We start from the raw sequence: 20373 nt of genomic DNA, 5'->3' as shown, positions 1-20373 counted from the left end.
GAGAAATAGGCAATGTAATGTGAACATCACTATCACAGCTCTGAAAATGTTTCCAGTATATTAAGAACCAAGCAGAACTCCAAATAAGGACTCCAAATAAGTCTATGATTCACTGTGATGTTGACGTGGGCATTTATAGAGGAATGGATTTGAATAGCAACCATTTTAAGTATTTCAACGTATAAAATCTGAAAGAAAAAAATATTTCGGCTTCATTCTGTCTGTAAGCTTTCCTGTTTTGAAGAAACTCTCTAGGAAAAGCAAATTATTAACTAGTTTTGCAAGTTTGAGGTTCGAACCAGCGACCTTCTTGCTGTGAGGCGACAGCACTACCTACTGCGCCACAGCTTTGCCTATATATATATATACATGGGCATTTATAGAGCAATGGTTTTTTAATAGAAACCGTTTTAAGTATTTCACTGTTTAAAATCTGAAAGAAAAAAATGTTTCAGCTTCATTCTGTCTGTAAGATCCTCACGCTTTCCTGTTTTGAAGAAACTCTCTAAGAAAAGCAAATTATTAACTAGTTTTGCAAGTTTGAGCCGAGGTTCGAACCAGTGACCTTCATGCTGTGAGGCGACAGCACTACCTACTGCGCCACAGCTTCGCCTATATATATACATACATGGGCATTTATAGAGCAATGGTTTTTTAATAGAAACCGTTTTAAGTATTTCACTGTTTAAAATCTGAAAGAAAAAAATGTTTCAGCTTCATTCTGTCTGTAAGATCCTCACGCTTTCCTGTTTTGAAGAAACTCTCTAGGAAAAGCTAATTATTAACTAGTTTTGCAAGTTTGAGCCGAGGTTCGAACCAGCGACCTTCTTGCTGTGAGGCGACAGCACTACCTACTTTTTTTTCTTTTTTTCTTTTCTTTTTTTTTCATCTTTCTGATCGCCATGAGGCGAACAGCACTACCTACTGCGCCAAAGCTTCGCCTATATATATGTACATGGGCATTTATAGAGGAATGGTTTTTTAATAGCAACCGTTTTAAGTATTTCCCTGTATAAAATCTGAAAGAAAAAATATTTCAGCTTCATTCTGTCTGTAAGCTTTCCTGTTTTGAAGAAACTCTCTAGGAAAAGCAAATTATTAACTAGTTTTGCAAGTTTGAGCTGTGAGGAGACAGCACTACCTACTGCGCCACAGCTTCGCCTATATATATACATGGGCATTTATAGTGCAATGGTTTTTTAATAGAAACCGTTTTAAGTATTTCACTGTTTAAAATCTGAAAGAAAAAAATGTTTCAGCTTCATTCTGTCTGTAAGCTTTCCTGTTTTGAAGAAACTCTCTAGGAAAAGCTAATTATTAACTAGTTTTGCAAGTTTCTTGTATCTTAGTAGATGATCTACTCTCATTTGAGAAACAATGCACTTTTTTCCACCTGTGTTTACTAAACATTTTGTTATCTTTGACCAGGGACACTGCTTTGCTTTCTTGGTCAATTAGACATGCTGGTAAAAAAAAAAACTGATTAAAACACCAGGTGTAAACAGGAATGTTTCCCTTATTTACTTCATAGATCCAGTCAACTGAATGCATTTTAAAACCAGGTGTCTACACCACCTGTAAAAGCTACTAGCACAAATAGCAACAAATATATCCCTTATATATCTCCTTTCTAACATTAATACTGTTCAGGTTTGAAACAACATGATGCTGAAAATTTCATTCATTGTTTTAGCCAAGTCTTTCAAAGCTAGCATTTAAGTCAAAGGCAAATGTAATGCTAGCCTCCATCGCTGTATGATATACTAAACAAAGTAGGATTTCTTCCTGATTCTGTGATTTGAAACCACATTTGGCCACAAAAAGAAGTGATTTCTGATGTTACAGTATGTAATGAATTTGTTAATTTGTGATGTTGAGTTGGGATTATAGTTGACCAGACCCAGGATTTGTTGAGTCATTGCAGAGTTAAACCATAATGGAGTGAAAGTTTATCATTTGCATGTGTTGGTAAGGCCTGTAACTTTCTGTGAGCCTCTCAAGAGAGTTTAAAGCATTCAGAAACAAGAAATTGTACCACACTGCAAAAAAATGCTTTTCTTACTGTGATTTTTGTCTTGTATCGAGTCCAAGCATCTAAAAATTCTTTAATCAAGAAGAATCTTTTAGACAAGCAAAACATATAGCCTTGTCTTGAGAAATAATATGGTAATATTCAGTGAGTTTTTCCTTAAAACAAGCAAAATAATCGGCCAATGGGGTGAGCAAATTAATCTTGTCAAAAGGAAAAACAAGAATATTTTGCTTACCCCATTGGCAAATTATTTTGCTTGTTTTAAGGAAAAGCTCTCTTAATATTGGCATATTATTTCTCAAAACAAGACAATATGTTTTGCTTGTCTAATTTTGAGATATTTAGACTCGAAACAAGACAAAAAAACCTAAATAGGAAAAGCATTTTTGCAGTGCATTTCATCAAATTGTACATTTGTAACTTTAAAGGGCTCCTTATTTACCCCTTTTACAAGATGTAAGAGAAGTCTCTGGTGACTCCAGAATATGTCTGTAAAGTGTCCGCTCAAAATACCCATCAGATCATTTATTTTACTCTGTTAAAAATGTCAGGTTTGGGGTCAGACGAAATTGTAGCTGATATTGTGCCTTTAAATGCAAATGAGCTGGTTCTCCCCGCCCACCGTTCCGACATTCACGCCTGCTTTTTCTGCTGTGTCACATAAGATAAACGAGCACAGTGACAGAGAGAGACACTAATGAAGCAGAAAAACAGATCTTTTAATCCCAGTTTCTTTCCAGATCCTGTCTTGTGGACATCATTATACCTATTACTACAGAGAAATGTTTAATACGCGCCAGTCAACTAATATCAGTGGGCAGCAAAAAGTGCAATATATAGGGGAATATACCTACACACAGCTGCACAGCTGCCAGAAGTTGATTTTGCATGATAGCAGCCTTTTAATGCTGAATAATTTGACTGAATTATTTATACAGTGAAACCTATGAAGTGTTTATTTACATCCGATTATTCAATCTCTGTACATCAATACTGTTTGACTCCCCAAAAAACCATAAAGCACTGTTTATTTCACCTTTATCTTTGCTTAGTTGTACTTGTTACTTGTTCAGTATGTTGATTTATCCCCTACAGAATACAATACAATACAAAGTTTATTGTATTGTACTAGTTCATATTGTATTGTTATAGTTTATTCTAATCATCCTAATGAATCTAAATGGATGAATTATTTCCAAACAAAGCTATTCAAGCAATTTAGTGAAATTGTACATAAGGTGAATTGTTCTGACTTGGTAATACGACGTTGGAAATCAGACCCTTACCTTTGGAACGGTGGGCTGTTGGTGTTCCTCTGCGTGTTGTATCCACTCCCAATAGTCTCTGAGCCCGAAGTGCTGGGCGTTTGTCTGTTCAGAAACCTGTACAGACTACAGCTGCTGTCCTCAAACTTGGCTTGCCTCTTTTCTTTCCCGAACACTTTAGTGTCCACCGCCTCAAAGACTCTGGCCTCCATGAGGGCCTGGCAGAGGCGAACCGCTTTGAATCGAGGAACCTCGGCATCTCCACAGACTTTGCTCTGAATGATATGAGCCAGAACCACATCCACGGCCTCCGAGCCCAGAAAGCAGTCAGGGTATATTTTCAGGTTGTGGCGTCTCCTTTTGACCTCCACCTGCGTCTGAAGGTTGTTGATGATGTTGGTCCAGATGTAGGTGGCTCGGAACGGCTTCCCAGCCATCCCTGTGTCTGTCGAGATGATCAGAAACACCAGTCATATACCAGAATAATCACCTCAGTCTTCATTAGTTGTACAACATTAAATACGAAAGATATGAAAGAAGATATGAAAGAACTCTACATTTGCTGAAAATAATATACTTAAAGGGATATTTGACCCTAAAATGAAAATTCTGTTATCGTTTACTTTCCCATTACTTTTTATTAAACCTGTTTGAGTTTCTTTATTCGGTTGAACACACACACAAAAAAGCTGAAAAACTGTAACCATTGACTTCGATAGTAGAGAAAACAATTACTATGACAGTTAATAGTTACAGGTTTCCTTTTCTGCAGTCTTCAAAATATCGTCTTTTGTGTCCAACAGGAGAAAGAAATTCATAAAGGTTTGAAATATATATGAGATATGACTATATATATTACATATATAACATCCATGTTTGGACTTCATGTATGCAATTATGTTTGGATTTCATAAATGCAACATATATTTCAAAACATTGCAAAAAAGCCTGTTTACATGTATATTTTTTTCAACTACTTGAATTACAAACATGTACATAATGATGTGGCCATATACACTCAAAAATATTTTTGCTGCTTGTTCAAAGTACATATTTAAAACAATCAACACAATTCTTAAGTGTTTTTTAAGACAACTTAATAGGGTATATGCTGAAGCATGCTAATAGGACTTTGAATTTGCCAGTAACCTAAGTTAAGCGATTCCGGTCAACTCTATGCCAATGCAAAAATTGGCGCATTTAAGGTCTGTTTTCTTTAAAAATCTGCGATCTCCACCGGCTGAGTGATAGCCGATATAAAGTGGGTCTCAGATTGTACATGAAGCACTGCAGTAAATTACATTTTCCCCCGCCATGTCTTATGTGAGCATTTATTTTACCCCAGTATATTCAATGAAGCTTCTGCGCTATCCTGCCGATTCTGACGGGCGCGTGCGAGTAAACGGCTTTATGCCTCGTTTTTTGCTTGAGCAACTTAATGAATGCCAGAGTTTATTTAACTGATTGTATTTTAATGACATTACAACATCGATGCTGTGAAAGGAACCGTATAAATTGGAAAAATTCTACATTTTTTATCAGTAGTTTATCAGTATGGGAAAAACACTAGCTTGGCATATACCTTATCAAGGTTCAACGCTAAGGATTTTTTATACGGGTCCGATCGGGCCATTGGTTGAGATTTTTACTTGCCCTGCCAAAATTTTCACCGGCCCCACCAAAAAAAAAAACTAAAAAGTTAATAGCTATTTCTTAGCCACATATTTTAAATAATGGCAAAATTATGCCTGTAAATCTAGAATTTGAACATTTTAAATATGTTAATAAATGTATAATGAACAAAATTCAAGATTTTATGCAAATGTAATAGCGGTATGAAAAATGTGCTTGTATTTTAATGCAATTCTAAATCATTTTTCATAAAAATGGCTTGCCAAACTGACAACTTTTTATTTATTTTTTATATTTTAGTTTCTTAATTTTGTACCCATGTAATTGTCTGCTTCTAAGACTTTAGAAACAGACGTTTTCTTTTAGCCTCATTGTTTAATTTTGCCACCATGTTGCCATCTTTTTGCTGTACTGGTTGTTACCAGGTTACAAAAAAAAAGCAAAAAAAAAAAACGTGCTCAACGTTACTGGCCGATAGGGGCCAGTACCAATCCTGTCTACTGTCCTGAGTGTCTTTCACGCTGGCCCCGGGCCACCGGGCAGTCCTTATTGTTGAGCCCTGCTTATTGTTTTATGTTCAATCCAAAAACAATTGAGTTAACTTAATCGGAATTGTTTGAAAACCAGCATTATTTACAGTGTAACAGATTTCCATTTGGGGCAATACACTGGAAGACATCAACAAAAGGACATTTTTCAGACTACTGAAACTGAACCAAGAGGTTTGGGTAACTCATATTTATCATTATAATCAACATGACAGTTGCAGAACATGAAGTTTCCCATGTAATACTGGACTAAAAAGAACAGTTTTTCAGATCCAACACAAAGAACTTCGGCTGCCAAGATCAATAGCAGACAAGCCTTATAAATGGCACAGAGGGAGGCTGATCATTTCTCAAAAGAAGAGCTTCCTGCAGCCCTGAGCCAATCATGCAGCTCTAAATGAGCCATCGGGGATTGGGATATTTCTACTAGGGTGGCTAGAAAACCTTCAGGATGACTGCTGTGATTACGCACATGCCTAGTCTTCTGCGTCAAGTGGACAACAGCTGGACACAATACGAAAGACTCTCTAGACACAGCGGTTCAAGGGTTTTCCTGGGAAGTCAGAGATGCAGCCAGCAGCAGATTAATGCCTGTTGTGTGAATATAGTCATTGTTTTCCATTGTGAGAAACAAGTAGGTTTAAGCTAATCTTTTTAGAGTAGTTTTTTTAAGGAACATGCATGTAGAATGTAATGTTTTCAGACATCTTCTTTGCAATTGAGAAAAATGTATTATAGTTTAAATGTAGCCTATAGTTAAATACCTAATGACAGTTTTTGATCCACGCAATCTGTTCATAATTGCTCTTATTGTCTAAGAAATAACCACAATATTTACTGACAAGCAATTATGGTAAACTAAAAATGTTTAAGTTCAATTGAAATGTGCAAGTCATGCAAATATGTCATGATGATTAAGTTGGAATTTAGTGCATTTAACTTTTAATGTACTAAATAACACAGATGCAGTGTGTTAGTCAGCACGTCAAATTAAGTCTATTTACACTACCTGACAAAAGAATTGTCGTCGATCTCAGTTGTAAGAGCAACTAATAATAACTTGACTTCTAGTTGATCAGTTAGAAAAGTGGCAGAAGGTGGATTTTTCAGATGAATCATCTGTTCAACCACATTTCAATCATCACAAATGCTGCAGAAGATGCTTGGAAGAAGCATGGACCCAAGATTCTCATAGAAATCAGTCAAGTTTGGTGAAGGAAAAATCATGGTTTGGGGTTACATTCAGTATGGGGGCGTGCAAGAGATCTGCAGAGTGGATGGCAAGCCTGTTGTGTTGATGGCTGAGGTATCAAGACATTTGTGCAATCAAGGTGCACCAGGATTGGCCAGCCCAGTCACCAGATATGAACATTATTGAGCATGTCTAGGGTGAAATGAAGAAGGAGGCATTGAAGATGAATCCAAAGAATCTTGATGAACTCTGGGAGTCCTGCAAGAACGCTTTCTATGCCATTCCAGATGACTTTATTAAGTGAAGTTTAGTTTTAAACTAATTTCGAGAGGAGCATGTGCTTATGATTTACCCAGCTGGTCCACATTAACTAATTATGATCCTCCAATCGAAGGATCCCAAATCACTATATATATCCTCATTTCCTTTCTACAACTATCTTCGTCTGGAAGAAACCCCCCTCCTCCCCTTCTTCCTCCTTTATCCAGAATGGGCGGCACGGTGGCCCAGTGACTAGCACTGTTGCCTCACAGCAAGAATACCAATGGTGTTGGGTCCTCGCTGAGCCATCTGGTATTTCTGTGTGGAGTTTGCATGTTCTCCCCGTGTCCGCGTGGGTTTCCCCCAGGTTCCCCGGTTTCCTCCCACCATCCAAATGTGCTCTATATTATAGATAAAACAAGCCTAAACCTTTTTTATAATGTCTTACTCTCAGGAAGTTCGCCTTGGCCTCAGCAGCGGGGGAGTTTGAGATAGACCTGAGCTCAATCTCCACTAGCCCTGCAAAAGGGGGGGAGCCCTGGGCTCGAGGATCCCTTGAGCTCAGGGCTCTCTCCCGGGACAGCATGCCAAACAAGCTATGTATAAATCATGAGCTAAGTGTGAACTCTTGAATTAGTGATTTGAGTCATTGCAGAGATGTATGGATGCAGTCCTCCAAGCTCATGATGGAGTCACACACAATATTCATTCTGTTTCCACTGCAGCAGGACTTTATATTCTGTACTGGACATTATTTCTGTTCAGTGACAAGACTTTTGTCTAAGAAAAGTCAGACCTTACGGTCCTAATTAAATAATTAAAAATCAAGGCATGATCATAATTTATTTTGCTAAAATAAGTGTAATCTAGAGGCCTTTGCATTTCATATAAGCCACTTCTGATACCAAATGATCAACTTGAAGTCGAGTAATACTTGTTGTTCCTAAAATTTGGATAGGTGACAAGACTTTTGTCAGGTAGTGTGCAGTATGATAAAAACATTAAACAATTACCTAAAACATACTCTTTTTTATAATATAAATTGTACCTTAAAAACCATAGCCATAAAAATGTAATCTCTTTTAAATGGTGCCTTGTTTTATTAAATTAATTTCATCTAGAAATACAAGTAAGAGTAAGAACATTACTGTTTTTTTTGCATTACAATGAAAGAATCTGGCCTTTTCCCTCTTCTTCTCTGCATTTGTCTAAATTTGACTAAACTCGCTAGAAGCTTAATCACTGATAATCTGATAAACCAGTGCATAATATAACTTCCTTGTTATGTTCACATTGCGTAGGCTTCTGCTTATTTGCATGCCACTTGTTGAACAGCTGTATTACTACTTAATGAGATTTTGATGTATCTGAACCTTGCAAAAAACATATAATAACACATTAACAATTATGACACTACGGTAAAATGGTATTCTCAATAACTGTAACACAACTTGAAACCCAATGTTAAATGTACATTAAGCTACTCTTAAAAACACTACAGAATAACTATAACAATAACCACAGTAACATTTATATACTTTAGCAGTGCTAATTCTCCAAGTGAGAAACGTGGATCTGCAAAACATGCATTAGGGGACAGTAAAAGAGTCTCCATGGTGTTTATCCACATCTGATGGGATTTCAGTCCTCTAATGATGGGCATCACACACTGCTGTGTTTGCCCAACACTCAGATAAATAATCCCAGAGCGAGAATGGCTAATGATCACACAACATGTATGAAGACAGCTTGTTATAAGACACAAAAATCAGATGAAAACAACTAAGCTGCAACTGTACTACTAGGTCAAGCACAGACAAGCCAAACTGTTTTACCCTCTGGCTACTGTAAATGCAAACCAGGCTATGTTGGCCATTTGCCAAACCATTTGCTAGCTAAACCTCTTAACATTTATATCAATTTGACTGAATTCATTTAGTCGTGTACCACAAATACACCGACTGAACTATTATGTAAAACTACGAGACTTGTTTTGTCTAAATGCAGTGACAAAAGCATACAGATTCAGTTGTAAACATTTATTAAGATACATTATAAACATTCCTTCAGCTTAGTCCCTTATTGATTAGGGGTAGCCACAGCGGAATGAACCGCCTACATTATACAGGTTAATCTTATTTAAACTTTTAAAAATTCACATTTAACTTGATTAAAACTATGGGTCTGAGACTGTCTTATGCAGTGACAAAACCCTAGTAAAGATTCAATAACATACAGGTTAATCTTATTTTAACTTAAGAATTCACATTTAACTTTGATTAAGACTATCGGTACAAAATAGTGGTATTAAACTATTTGCTAGCTAAGCCTCTACATTTATATCAATTTGCCTAAATTCGCTTAATCGTGTAAAATAAATATGCATCAAAATACATCAACAGCACCATTATGTAAAACTACAACACTGTCTTAGATGCAGTGACTAAACCAAACAGTTTTAGTGGTAAAATTTCAATAATATTATTTCAATACATTATAAGCATTCATTCATTTTTCTTTGGCTTAGTCCCTTATTTATCAGGGGTCGCCACAGCGGAATGAACCGCCAACCTTATATACAGGTTAATCTTCTTTTAACTTTTAAGGATTCAAATTAAACTTTGATTAAAACTATCGGTACAAAAATAGCTGTATGAAAACATTAGCTAGCTAAACCTCGAAATTTATATCAATTTGTCTGAATTCACTAGTCATGTAAAATAAATATGCATCAAAATACATCGAATAAACCATTATGTTTAATTACAATACTGTCTTAAATGCAGCGACAAAACCAAACAGTTTCAATAGTAAAAATTCAATAATACACATTATAAACATTCATCTTCCTTTAGCTTAGTCTTTTATTTATTAGGGGTCGCCACAGTGGAACAAACCACCAATCTTATAAACAGGTTAATCTTATTTTAACTTTTATGAATTCACATTAAACTTTGATTAAAACTATCGGTACAAAATAGTGGTATGAAACCATTTGCTAGCTGAACCACTTTACATTTATATCAATTTGACATCAAAATACATCGATTGAAACATCATGCAAAACTACAAGACTGTCTTAGATGCAGTGACAAAACTATACAGTTTCAGTAGTAAAAATTCAATAATACACATTATCAACATTTATTCATTCATTTTCCTTTGACTTAGTCCATTTTTTAATCAGTGGTTGCCACAGCAGAATGAACCGCCAACCTTATAAACAGGTTAATCTTATTTTAACTTTTAAGAATTCACATTCAACTGATTAAAACTATATAAATAGTGGTATGAAACCATTTGCTAGCACTTTGCATTTACGTTAGCCTTTATCAATTTGACAATTCACAAGTCATGTACAATAAATATCAAAATACATAGACTAAACCATTATGTAAAACATTAAGACTGTCCTATATACAGTGACAAAACCATACAGTTTCTGTAGTAAAAATTCATAAACAAATACAAACAGGCTAATCTTAATTTAACTTTTAAGAATACACCTTTAAGTTAACTTTGATTAAAACTTTTGGTACAAAAATAGTTGTATTAAAAACATTTGCTAGCCAAGCCTCTTTACATTTATATCAGTTTGCCTAAATTCGCTTAGTCAAAATAAATATGCATTAAAATGCATCGACAGAACCATTATGTAAAACTACAAGACGATCATAAATGCAGTGACAAAACTATACAGTTTCAGTAGTAAAAATTCAATAGTACACATTATAAACATTCATTAATTTTCCTTTGACTTAGTACTTTATTTATCAGGGGCTGCCACAGCGGGACGAACCACCAACCTTATGAAAAGGTTCATCTTATTTTAACTTTTAGGAATTCACATTAAACTTGATTAAAACCTTCGTTCTGAATTAGTGAAACTATTTGCTAGCTCTTTACATTTATGTTAGCCTTTATCAATTTGATTAAATTCACTCATGTAGAATAAATATCAAAACACCTCGACAAAACCATTAAAACAACAAGACGAAGTAAATTAAGTTACAAAACCAAACAGTATCAGTGGTAAAAATAAATAATATAAATTATAAAGCGTTATCTTATTTTAACTTTTAATAATGAACATACCACTTTGATTAAACAAACTTTGATCAGTAGAAAACACAGTCGTGTGAAACCATTTGCTTGCTGAACCACTTTACATTTACGTTAGCCCATATAAGTTATCATTGACTAAATCCACTAGTCATGTAAAATAAATATCAAAATACATCGGCATTATGTAATACAACAAGACCTATGTCTTATTGTTTAGGACTAATCCAGTTACAAAACCATACAGTATCAGTGGTCATTAATGAAATAATATACAGTAAAAACAGGTTAATCTTATCTTAGAATTTAACTTTTAAGAACACATATTTACGGAATATTCAAACGCAAAATACATCAATATAGCCAGTTGTAGATCAGAAACTCACCTGGAGGTGTGTGCATGCGATGTCTGTAGTTCAGGTTAAAGCCGTGTGTGTGTGTTTTTGTAAAGCATCTCGTTTTCAGGCTCGCGCTCTAATGTTCACACTCGCGCGCCCTGAACTCATCTGCACTGTGCACGAGCTCAGTGCAGCCCACACCCTCGCTATGACGTCGTGATGAGGGCACAGTCGACGGACCATCAGCATTATAATAACTTCATTTGCACCGAAGAAGAGTCCACCGAAACTTTCGAACGGTAAATACGCAGCACTAAGTGTTAACAGGGCAGTTATAGGTTCCTTTTTTAGAGATGGTGAGATAAATACAGGGCTAAATAAACTTTCTGTAGTGGCCGTTTATAGTTCCCGCCAAAACAGACACCACAGACAGCGTTCCTGCTGTAAAACTGTGGTAACCATTGTGAAACAGAAGAGTACTTAATTTTATTGAATGTGTACTTCAAAAAGGAAAGCATTTAATGGAAGAAGTCCTGGGTATTTCAAGTGGACACGATTGAAGGGATTTAATGATTATTTCCTCCACATTTATTTTTACCAAGGTGTTTGTAGACATTGAATTTCTTAGTTCTGTTTAACACACACACACACACACACACACACACACACACACACACACACACACACACATACACACACACACACACACACACACACACACACACACACACACACACACACACACACACACACACACAGACAGACGCATACACAATTCTAAAGAATGTTGGGAAATAATAGCTATTGACTGACCCAATGGCTGGTTTTCCCAAACATTGCTTTAACATAACAAAAAAAGTTAGTATGTGCACAATTTATGACAATGTAATTTTTTGGGTTCATTTTGGGTTTGACTTTGTATTTATGTTTTAGATTTTTTGGTTAAATTAACTTTAAAGTTTTACTAAGACCATTTTAAGCACTGTGATGTAATACTTGCTTATCAATGTTTAAGCCGGCAGCTAGTTTTCTGCAACTCTCACATGGTCACCCTTTGAAACTAGCAGGGCCGTGCCCGGTCAGTATCTGGATGGGAGACCACATGGGAAAGATAAGTTGCTGTTAGAAGTGGTGTTAGTGAGGCCAGCAGGGGGCGCGCAACCTGTAGTCTGTGTGGGTCCTAACGCCCCAGTATAGTGAAGGGGACTCTATACTGCTGTTTCTGATGTTTCAAACTCACATCTGAATCCATTAATTTCTGTTCCTCAACCACAACAACCGCGACAATATCTTAAAAAAAAAACGACTCACAAAGAGAAATTTTAATTACTCTGGATTGTTACCTGATAAAACACAAAAAACAATAGATGAAAAACCCAAAATAACAACATTGAAACAATTTTTGACCACATCATATAGCCTAATTTTGTTAGGAAAATGCTCTTTTTGTAACAAATTTCATTTGGTATAGTTTGTATGTTTATTTTTATGTATTTTTTGTTCGTCAATTATCTACAAAATAAACAAAAAGAATGAATTTTAGGTAAAGTGACGTGCAAATAATACTTTTTTCAATAATAAGGGAATTTTTAATTAAATTCAAGACTTATTATAAGATGTAAAATATAGTTTTTCTGACTATTTTCTTTATAATTTGTTATAAATTACAATATCGCAATACTACTTGGTATTGTGTAGTATCGTAAGGTAAATAATGGTATCGCGACAACCCTAGGTTGTACTTGTTTTTGAACTGTTATCATGAGTTATTTTGTTAGATAAGCTCCAGATTTGGCTTATGTACTGACTAATCTAATGCATATGCACAAATATAATATTGTATAGCTTCCTATTAAAAATATGAACCTAATAGATAGATTTGTCAGAGGTGTACTTATATATGGTGAGCACTGTATAGTTACAATAAATGCATGTCAGAATACTTTAGCCATAATTCAAAGGTAAAAGAATTAAGAAATACAGTAAAGATTTCCTATGAGTTTTAAGTTTAATTATTTGCAAATATAAACTATACTGCATTTTCATTCAATTCTAAATAGCGTAAGTTTGCTTTTCACATTTCAAAAACCAAGTATGTCTCGATAGTCTTTTAAACAAATTCCCATATTCATTATATATAGTAAACAAATTCAATTTTGTATAATTTTATGACTAGTTGGTGCATAGGAATTTAAAACACATTGTGTCACGCTCTCTTTTCATTCTTAACTGTTAAACAAGCAAGTAATGAACAAAGTTTTTACCCAACATGGTTTCAAATTACATCCAATTCATAGAAAACTTTACTCAAAACATTGAAACCTATTACCAAGGGCTATCAAGTTCAAGGAATTTATCCTGAACAGGAATTCATTTACTTGGAAAATATTAACAGACTGGGGCCAATCGAGATGTAGAAAACCATAATTTGATATACAAATGTTACATGCACCACTGCACAGAGTGACCTCTACTTACAACCAGAACTCAATCGTTTGTTATTTTTGATTGTGTGCATTTGCATGTCCTACTTCACCTGCATGTAAATCATTGCCCATGGCATCCCTATAAAAACCTCATATGGATGTTATGGAGCATCTCATGAAACTTTGATTGGAATAAATGCAAATCCACTGAATTCAACAGGAAGGAGAGTTTAGTAATAGCAGTTTAGAAGTAGTGTAAAGTTACAGAGCATGCATTTGACTAACTTCTGAGTTCATACAAAAGCTCAACCACAACAATAGATGGTTTAACTATAGCATAGTCCAAAGGAAGAGTCAGACTAGACTAGTCAGCAATGCATAGTAAACAAACCGGTTGGACAGGGGCAATGGGATTTGTTTAGAAAGGCTCTTCCTTGATCATCTTCTTAGGAAAGGTTTGTCAGATTTCAGGTCAAAGGATTGTAAGACAGACACAATTAGCCTCTCGATGCTAGTTTTCACACTCTTCAGGGGGTCTCATTCACTCCTTTTTCTCAAGTCATTAGCCTTTTTACTGTCCCCCTCGGCCATGGATAACACTTTTTTGCATTCCAACACACACAAACACTTCGATTCAAACAGTATGTGCCACAGTTAAATATAGAGCTTCATAGTTTCTCAATAAAAACTACTTGCATGTGAAGTAAAAGTGAAAGAAAACCAAAACCAAAAACGCTTACCTGATCAAAAGAACAGACGATGGACAGTTTCCAAAGTTAAGCTCATTAAATTAAAAATAGAGCCCTTTGTTAGTTACACATCCATCCACAAAAACAAAAAATATTCACCCAAACTGGTTCTGCCACCCCTGCATCATGCTAATGTTGTTGTGTAAACCAGTGTGAAAGGTAAAATAATTTTCTCTCTGCACTGGATCAACACGTTCCTACTGCTTAGGGTTAAACCATGCTGGAGAACCTGTCAGCAAGGTCACTGTACCTGACTGTTGTTCCGGTTTTCTTATCAAAAACCGAGAGTCTCCTTGCCTACCTTTGAACTGCCCATCTGAGCTCTTTATGTTGGTGGTTTATTACCTGGGCCCTACGGGAACACAAGGGGTGTGATAAGCTGTGGCATGTTAGAGGGATAATTATTGATGACCGGGGTGTTACACTTTGTCGTGTTTAATAGCCTGTTCATGTTTGTTATATAAAAGGACAATGTGGTGTGGAATGCCTTCAGGAATGTTTTAATGAATGCTAGAAGAACTGTTCAGGCTACATTTTCGGTAAAACCAAGAGTCTAAAAGGAAATGACACTTAAGACTTTTAGAATTAAGTTTTTATAATGACTTTTATTTCTTTCTTTTCTTTTTTTTTTTTTTACTATTTTTATGATAGTTGAGTTTTTATTCTTCTTATTCATGATAGATAGATAGATAGACAGACAGATAGACAAACAGACAGACAGATGATAGATAGATAGACAGACAGACAGACAGACAGACAGACAGATAGATAGATATATAGATAGATAGATAGATAGATAGATAGATAGATAGATAGATAGATAGATAGATAGATAGATAGATAGATAGATAGATAGATAGATAGATAGATAGATAGATAGATGATAGACAGACAGACAGACAGACAGACAGACAAAAATAGATCAATAAAGACAGACATACAGATAAGATGGATGGATGGATGATAAAGATAGAGAGACAGACAGGAAAAAGAGACAGACAGGCACACAGAAAAAGAGATGGATGAAGAGAGACAGGCATTCAGATAAGATAGATAAATAGATAGGCTGACAGACAGACAAAGCGATAATAAAGATAGACAGTGACCGACAGAAAAAAAGAGACAGACAGGTAGACAGATAAAGAGGTAAATAAAGACAGACATACCGATATCACAGATGGATGGATGGATGGATGGATGGATGGATGGATGGATCAATGGATGGATGGATGGATGAATGAATGGATGGATGGATGGATAGATAGATAGATAGATAGATAGATAGATAGATAGATAGATAGATAGATAGATAGATAGATAGATAGATAGATAGATAGATAGATAGATAGATAGATAGATAGATAGATAGATAGATAGATAGATAGACGATTGGATGGATGATAAAGTAGAAAAAGGCAGACAGACTGAAGGATGGATAAAAACATATATAAGTAGATAGATAGATAGATAGATAGATAGATAGATAGATAGATAGATAGATAGATAGATAGATAGATAGATAGATAGATAGATAGATAGATAGATAGATATACAGACAGACAGATAGGACAGATGGATGGATGATAAAGATAGAGAGAAAGGACAATTACAGATAGAAAAATAAGTAAATAAAGACAGACAGGCATACAGGTGAGATAGATAGACAGACAGACGGACAGAAAAAGATAAATAAAGACAGGCATACAGTGAAGATGGATGGATGGATGATAAAGATAGACACAGACAGAGAGACAGACAGGAAAGTGATAGGCAGACAGAAAAAGAGATGGATAAAGAGATGGATATCTTATACAGATAAGATAGATAGATGTATGGGTGGGTGGATGGATGATAAAGACAGACAGACAGACAGACAGGAAAAACAGACAAAGAAAAGAGATGGATAAAGACAGACAGGAATACAGAAAAGATATATAGATGTTTGGGTGGGTGGATGGAGGATAAAGATAGACAGGAAAAACACAAAAAAGAGACGAATAAAGACAAGACAGGCATACAGAAAAGATAGACAGACAGACAGATGTAGATAGATTGAGGCAGGCAGATAGATAGCTCTATTTTATCTCTAGGATCTTCTGTCTTGATGGTTTGCGGGTGGACTGTATCAATTGCCCATCAATTGTCCTCATAAGCAAATTCCAGTCTCAGTGAAACCAGAACACTAAGTTGACCAGAGTCAAAGAGTTCCTCTCATCTCCCACTCAAGCCCAACCACACGTTCAATATCCATATTCATGTGTTCACTGCGCTGTAGGGCAGACGTTTGGACTGCACAAACACACAGTTCTCCTAGCAATGTGCAGCCTGGAATCTACAAACGCCCCTCACTAAATTCAGCTGTACAGTGGCTTCCTTCATGATGGCCATTTGTGGACATTGAAGCCTTTGTTTTCAGCCACAGAGATGTTCGATTTCGCCGGATTGTGACTTGCAACAATCATATTTTATTCAGTAGGACTCGGACCCAGCTGGACACTCTGAATAGTTTTTCCATGACACAACGGTAAAGACATGCGTATAGGAAACCGCTTACAGAATTGATTGTGCTCCTTAAGGGCACATAAATGCATTTTAGAAAGAAATTCAGGCTGCATTTTTGTATAGTTCAATCAAACGCATGGCTGCAAGTTAAAATCTAATTAAAAAATAATAATAAATAAACCAGTAATACTTTATTTTTAGCCACAATTCACACTACAGAGCATCAACTAAGACTATTAGCTCAGTAAACTACTAATTATTATATAGGCCATTACCCTAAGGTAGAAGTAGTGTTTAGGTTTTGGGTAGGATTTGGAATGTAGAATATACTTTATAACTGCTAATAAATAGTTGATATCTTCATAATAGGCAGGTTATAAGTAGGCCCACATGCAATCTGCGCACACAGAAATCTACTGGTTTCTCCAGATTTTCATCCTGTCATTTTTATTTTCAGCCCGTCATATTTATTTAGTTGTGTGTAAATGTGTGTATATTTATTTTTCTTTAGTTTTTATATTAATTTCAGTAATATTACTGACAAATACAAAAACATTCCGATGATTTTCTTACAATACAGTTTGCAAAGTAATAATTTCTGTTTTTTAGTATATAAAATAGATATACGAGAGACTTGCTTTGTCTACCAAGTAAAGGGATCTAATAGGATTTACATTGTAAACATTAAATAAAAGTTATAAATGTATTATTTTTTTATTTAACATGATAAGTTTTTAGTTATGATACTCCCAAAATCATTCCACATAAATCTGCAGATTTTTCGAAATTTCTGCTTAGAAATAGAAAAAAATATCTGCAGATTTTGTCTGGTCCTAGTAATAAGTCAGTTAATACAGTCTCAGAAAAAATGGTACAATGTTGTACCAACGAAGGTACAAACCCTGGTCACTGGGGCAGTACCTTTTTATGGGACAGAATTGTACCTTAAGACAAAGAAACAAATGTACCATTGCAGTTTGAGCCGGTAAGGACATGATTTGGGAAACCAAAATATACCTTTGGTTTTTAAAACCTGCAGATACAATATTGTACCTTCATCAAAGATACAATCGTGATCCATGAAGGTACCACTACAGTGACAAGACACTTTGTACCTTAACACTGTCCTGTACTTACCTTCCAGAACTATTTAAAGGCATTTGGCATTTTTTGCATCTCCTCAATTTTTACAATAAAGAATAAAAATTCTTTAACATAAATCAAAAGATCTATTTTTTGCTAAACATTTCACAACACTTTTCACAAAAATATTAGAATATTAGATATATTCTAATTCTCCCATGTACAATATAAAATTTTTTTTCCTCCAATTTTTACACAACACCTTTGTAAACACTTAAAAGTTAATTTAATAGAAACTACTTAATTTTAAAATAGAAATAGAATTATACAATAGTATTGTAACGAGACATGCACAATGTTTGATTAGTGTTACAGTACTAAAATGTCTGCATCAACACTTTGCATATGCAGGACTTTTGCCAGCTCTTGTACATAGTGGAAAGGAAATGCCAAAAGGTGCGGATATCAATAATGAAACTGTATTTATCAGAAAATGCTGACCAAATGTTAAAAATGCCTTAAATATTGAGTTTACAATACCTATAGTTTTGTTTTACCTGTTGTTCAGTATTACAGAGCTTAATTAATGATGAGTTTCTTTAAACATATGCTTTTAAGTGATGATTCATGTTTTAATATTGAAATTATTCATAAAATCACTGTGACCTTCCAGTCATACTTATTTCCATAGATATTATAATAAAGGAGTTGTGCACTTTTTCATGAGAACAATTGTGTACCTTCATTTCAGTTGTACCATAAATGGTGCAGAACAGTATCAGAAGAGGTCTTTTCTGTACCATATAAGGTACAACTTTTACAAAGGTACAAAACTGTTCCTCAAGAAACATTAGTTGTACCACAGTGTACCTTTTTCTGTAAGTGTACAATAGCGTGAATTGTAAAGTCTTGTAGAAACATTTTACACTGGGAAAATAATTTTTAAGAGTTCAGTTGACATGAATGTTAATAGAGATGTTTAGATGAGCTTAATATTGTGTGACATAGATTAGAAGTAGATTTCTGCGCATTTTTTATTCATATAACTGTATAGTGAGGATAGTATATAGTAGCCAATCAGAGGTGTTTAGAAGAGTCGCCACTGAAAACCCAGGATTTGTTGATAGCTTGCACCTACTGGTTGAATGCTGCATGTTTTTTTAATCTTGATTTTATATATATATATTTATATATATATATATATATATATATATATATAAACTAGCAATATACACTACCTGACAAAAGTCTTGCCTATCCAAGTTTTAGGAACAACAAATATTAACTTGACTTCTATTTGATCATTTGGTATCAGAAGAGGCGTTTATGCAGGACTTCCAGAGTTCATCAAAATTCTTTGGATTCATCTTCAAAGCCTCCTCCATCTTACCCCAGATATGCTCAATAATGTTCATTTCTGGTGACTGGGCTGGACAATCCTGGAGCACCTTGACCTTCTTTGCTTTCAGAAGCTTTGATGTGGAGGCTGAAGTATGAGAAGGAGTGCTATCCTGCTGAAGAATTTGCCCTCTTCTGTGGTTTGTAATGTAATGGGCAGCACAAATGTCTCGATGCCTCAGGCTGTTGATGTTGCCATCCACTCTGATGTACCCCCATACTGAATGTAACCCCAAACCATAATTTTGTCTTCACCAAACTTACTGATTTTTGTGAGAATCTTGGCTCCATGCGGGTTTCAGTAGGTCTTCTGCAGTGTTTGTGATGATTGTGATGCAGTTTAACAAATGATTCATCAGAAAAATCCACTATCAGCCATGTTTCCAAATGATCAACTAGAAGTCAAGTTATTATTTTTTGCTCTTACAACGAGGATCAACGACATGACTTTTTTTTCAGGCATAGTGTAGGTAGAACATTAATTTCACATGCAGCTTTTGCAAACATGCTTATATTACAGACCATTCAGACAATGCACTTCACAATTCATCCAGTGAAGCTGTGGGAACTTGAGCTAAAAATTAACCAGCCTCTCCCTGTTCAGCTATGTGAGCATGCTGAGTAATATATATCATCCCTTTCCACAGGTCACATCTACTGTCCAGTGAGAAATCTGCAGCATCAAAGGAAGAGGAACAACAACAGAGATGACAAAAGCAAATTTCAAACAATAAGACTTCCTGTTTGAGTCCCGTGAGGTACAAAAACTTTCACTTCAACTCTTCTACTCTCTTTGAGGATTTGAGGTCAAGGTGCACGCCAGTCCTTGTATTTCGAGTTGTGATAATGAAGTATTGTGATATTCAATGTTTTGGTCATCTGTTA

At 35.2% G+C, this 20373-nt stretch overlaps 2 protein-coding genes and 1 long non-coding RNA gene across 14 annotated transcripts in view; 2 read left to right on the top strand and 1 right to left on the bottom strand.

Moving 5' to 3' along the window:
* The window catches only part of depdc7a (DEP domain containing 7, paralog a), a 152357-nt gene extending 137576 nt beyond the window's left edge, over positions 1-14781 (bottom strand). For 3 of the 7 annotated variants that reach the window (XR_015514454.1, XR_015514456.1, XM_087292657.1), the window contains exons 1-2: positions 14497-14781; positions 3319-3742 (exon numbers count right to left, since the gene is read on the bottom strand). Coding sequence is in view for 2 of the 7 variants with exons in the window: in XM_087292657.1 (XP_087148783.1) it covers positions 3319-3734 (416 nt within the window). In the remaining 5 variants the exon portion in view is untranslated. 7 annotated transcript variants of the gene reach the window in all.
* Positions 886-11511, top strand: LOC147832930 (uncharacterized). Its single transcript, XR_015515408.1, has 4 exons — positions 886-2180; positions 2224-6969; positions 7568-10018; positions 10354-11511. It is a non-coding gene; the product is annotated as an uncharacterized LOC147832930 (long non-coding RNA).
* wt1b (WT1 transcription factor b) overlaps positions 11528-20373 on the top strand; it is a 117125-nt gene continuing 108279 nt past the window's right edge. For all 6 annotated transcript variants that reach the window (XM_087292490.1, XM_087292485.1, XM_087292460.1 and 3 more), the window contains exons 1-2: positions 11528-11629; positions 20136-20246. The gene's annotated coding sequence lies outside the window, so the exon portion shown is untranslated. The remainder of the gene's footprint in view (positions 11630-20135; positions 20247-20373) is intronic.

Source organism: Danio rerio, chromosome 18, assembly GCF_052040795.2.
Source record: "Danio rerio strain M-AB ecotype USA chromosome 18, GRCz13ab, whole genome shotgun sequence".
Taxonomy (NCBI): domain Eukaryota; kingdom Metazoa; phylum Chordata; class Actinopteri; order Cypriniformes; family Danionidae; genus Danio; species Danio rerio.
The sequence above is the reverse complement of the archived record's forward strand: the minus strand, read 5'-3'. Positions and strand labels throughout refer to the sequence as shown.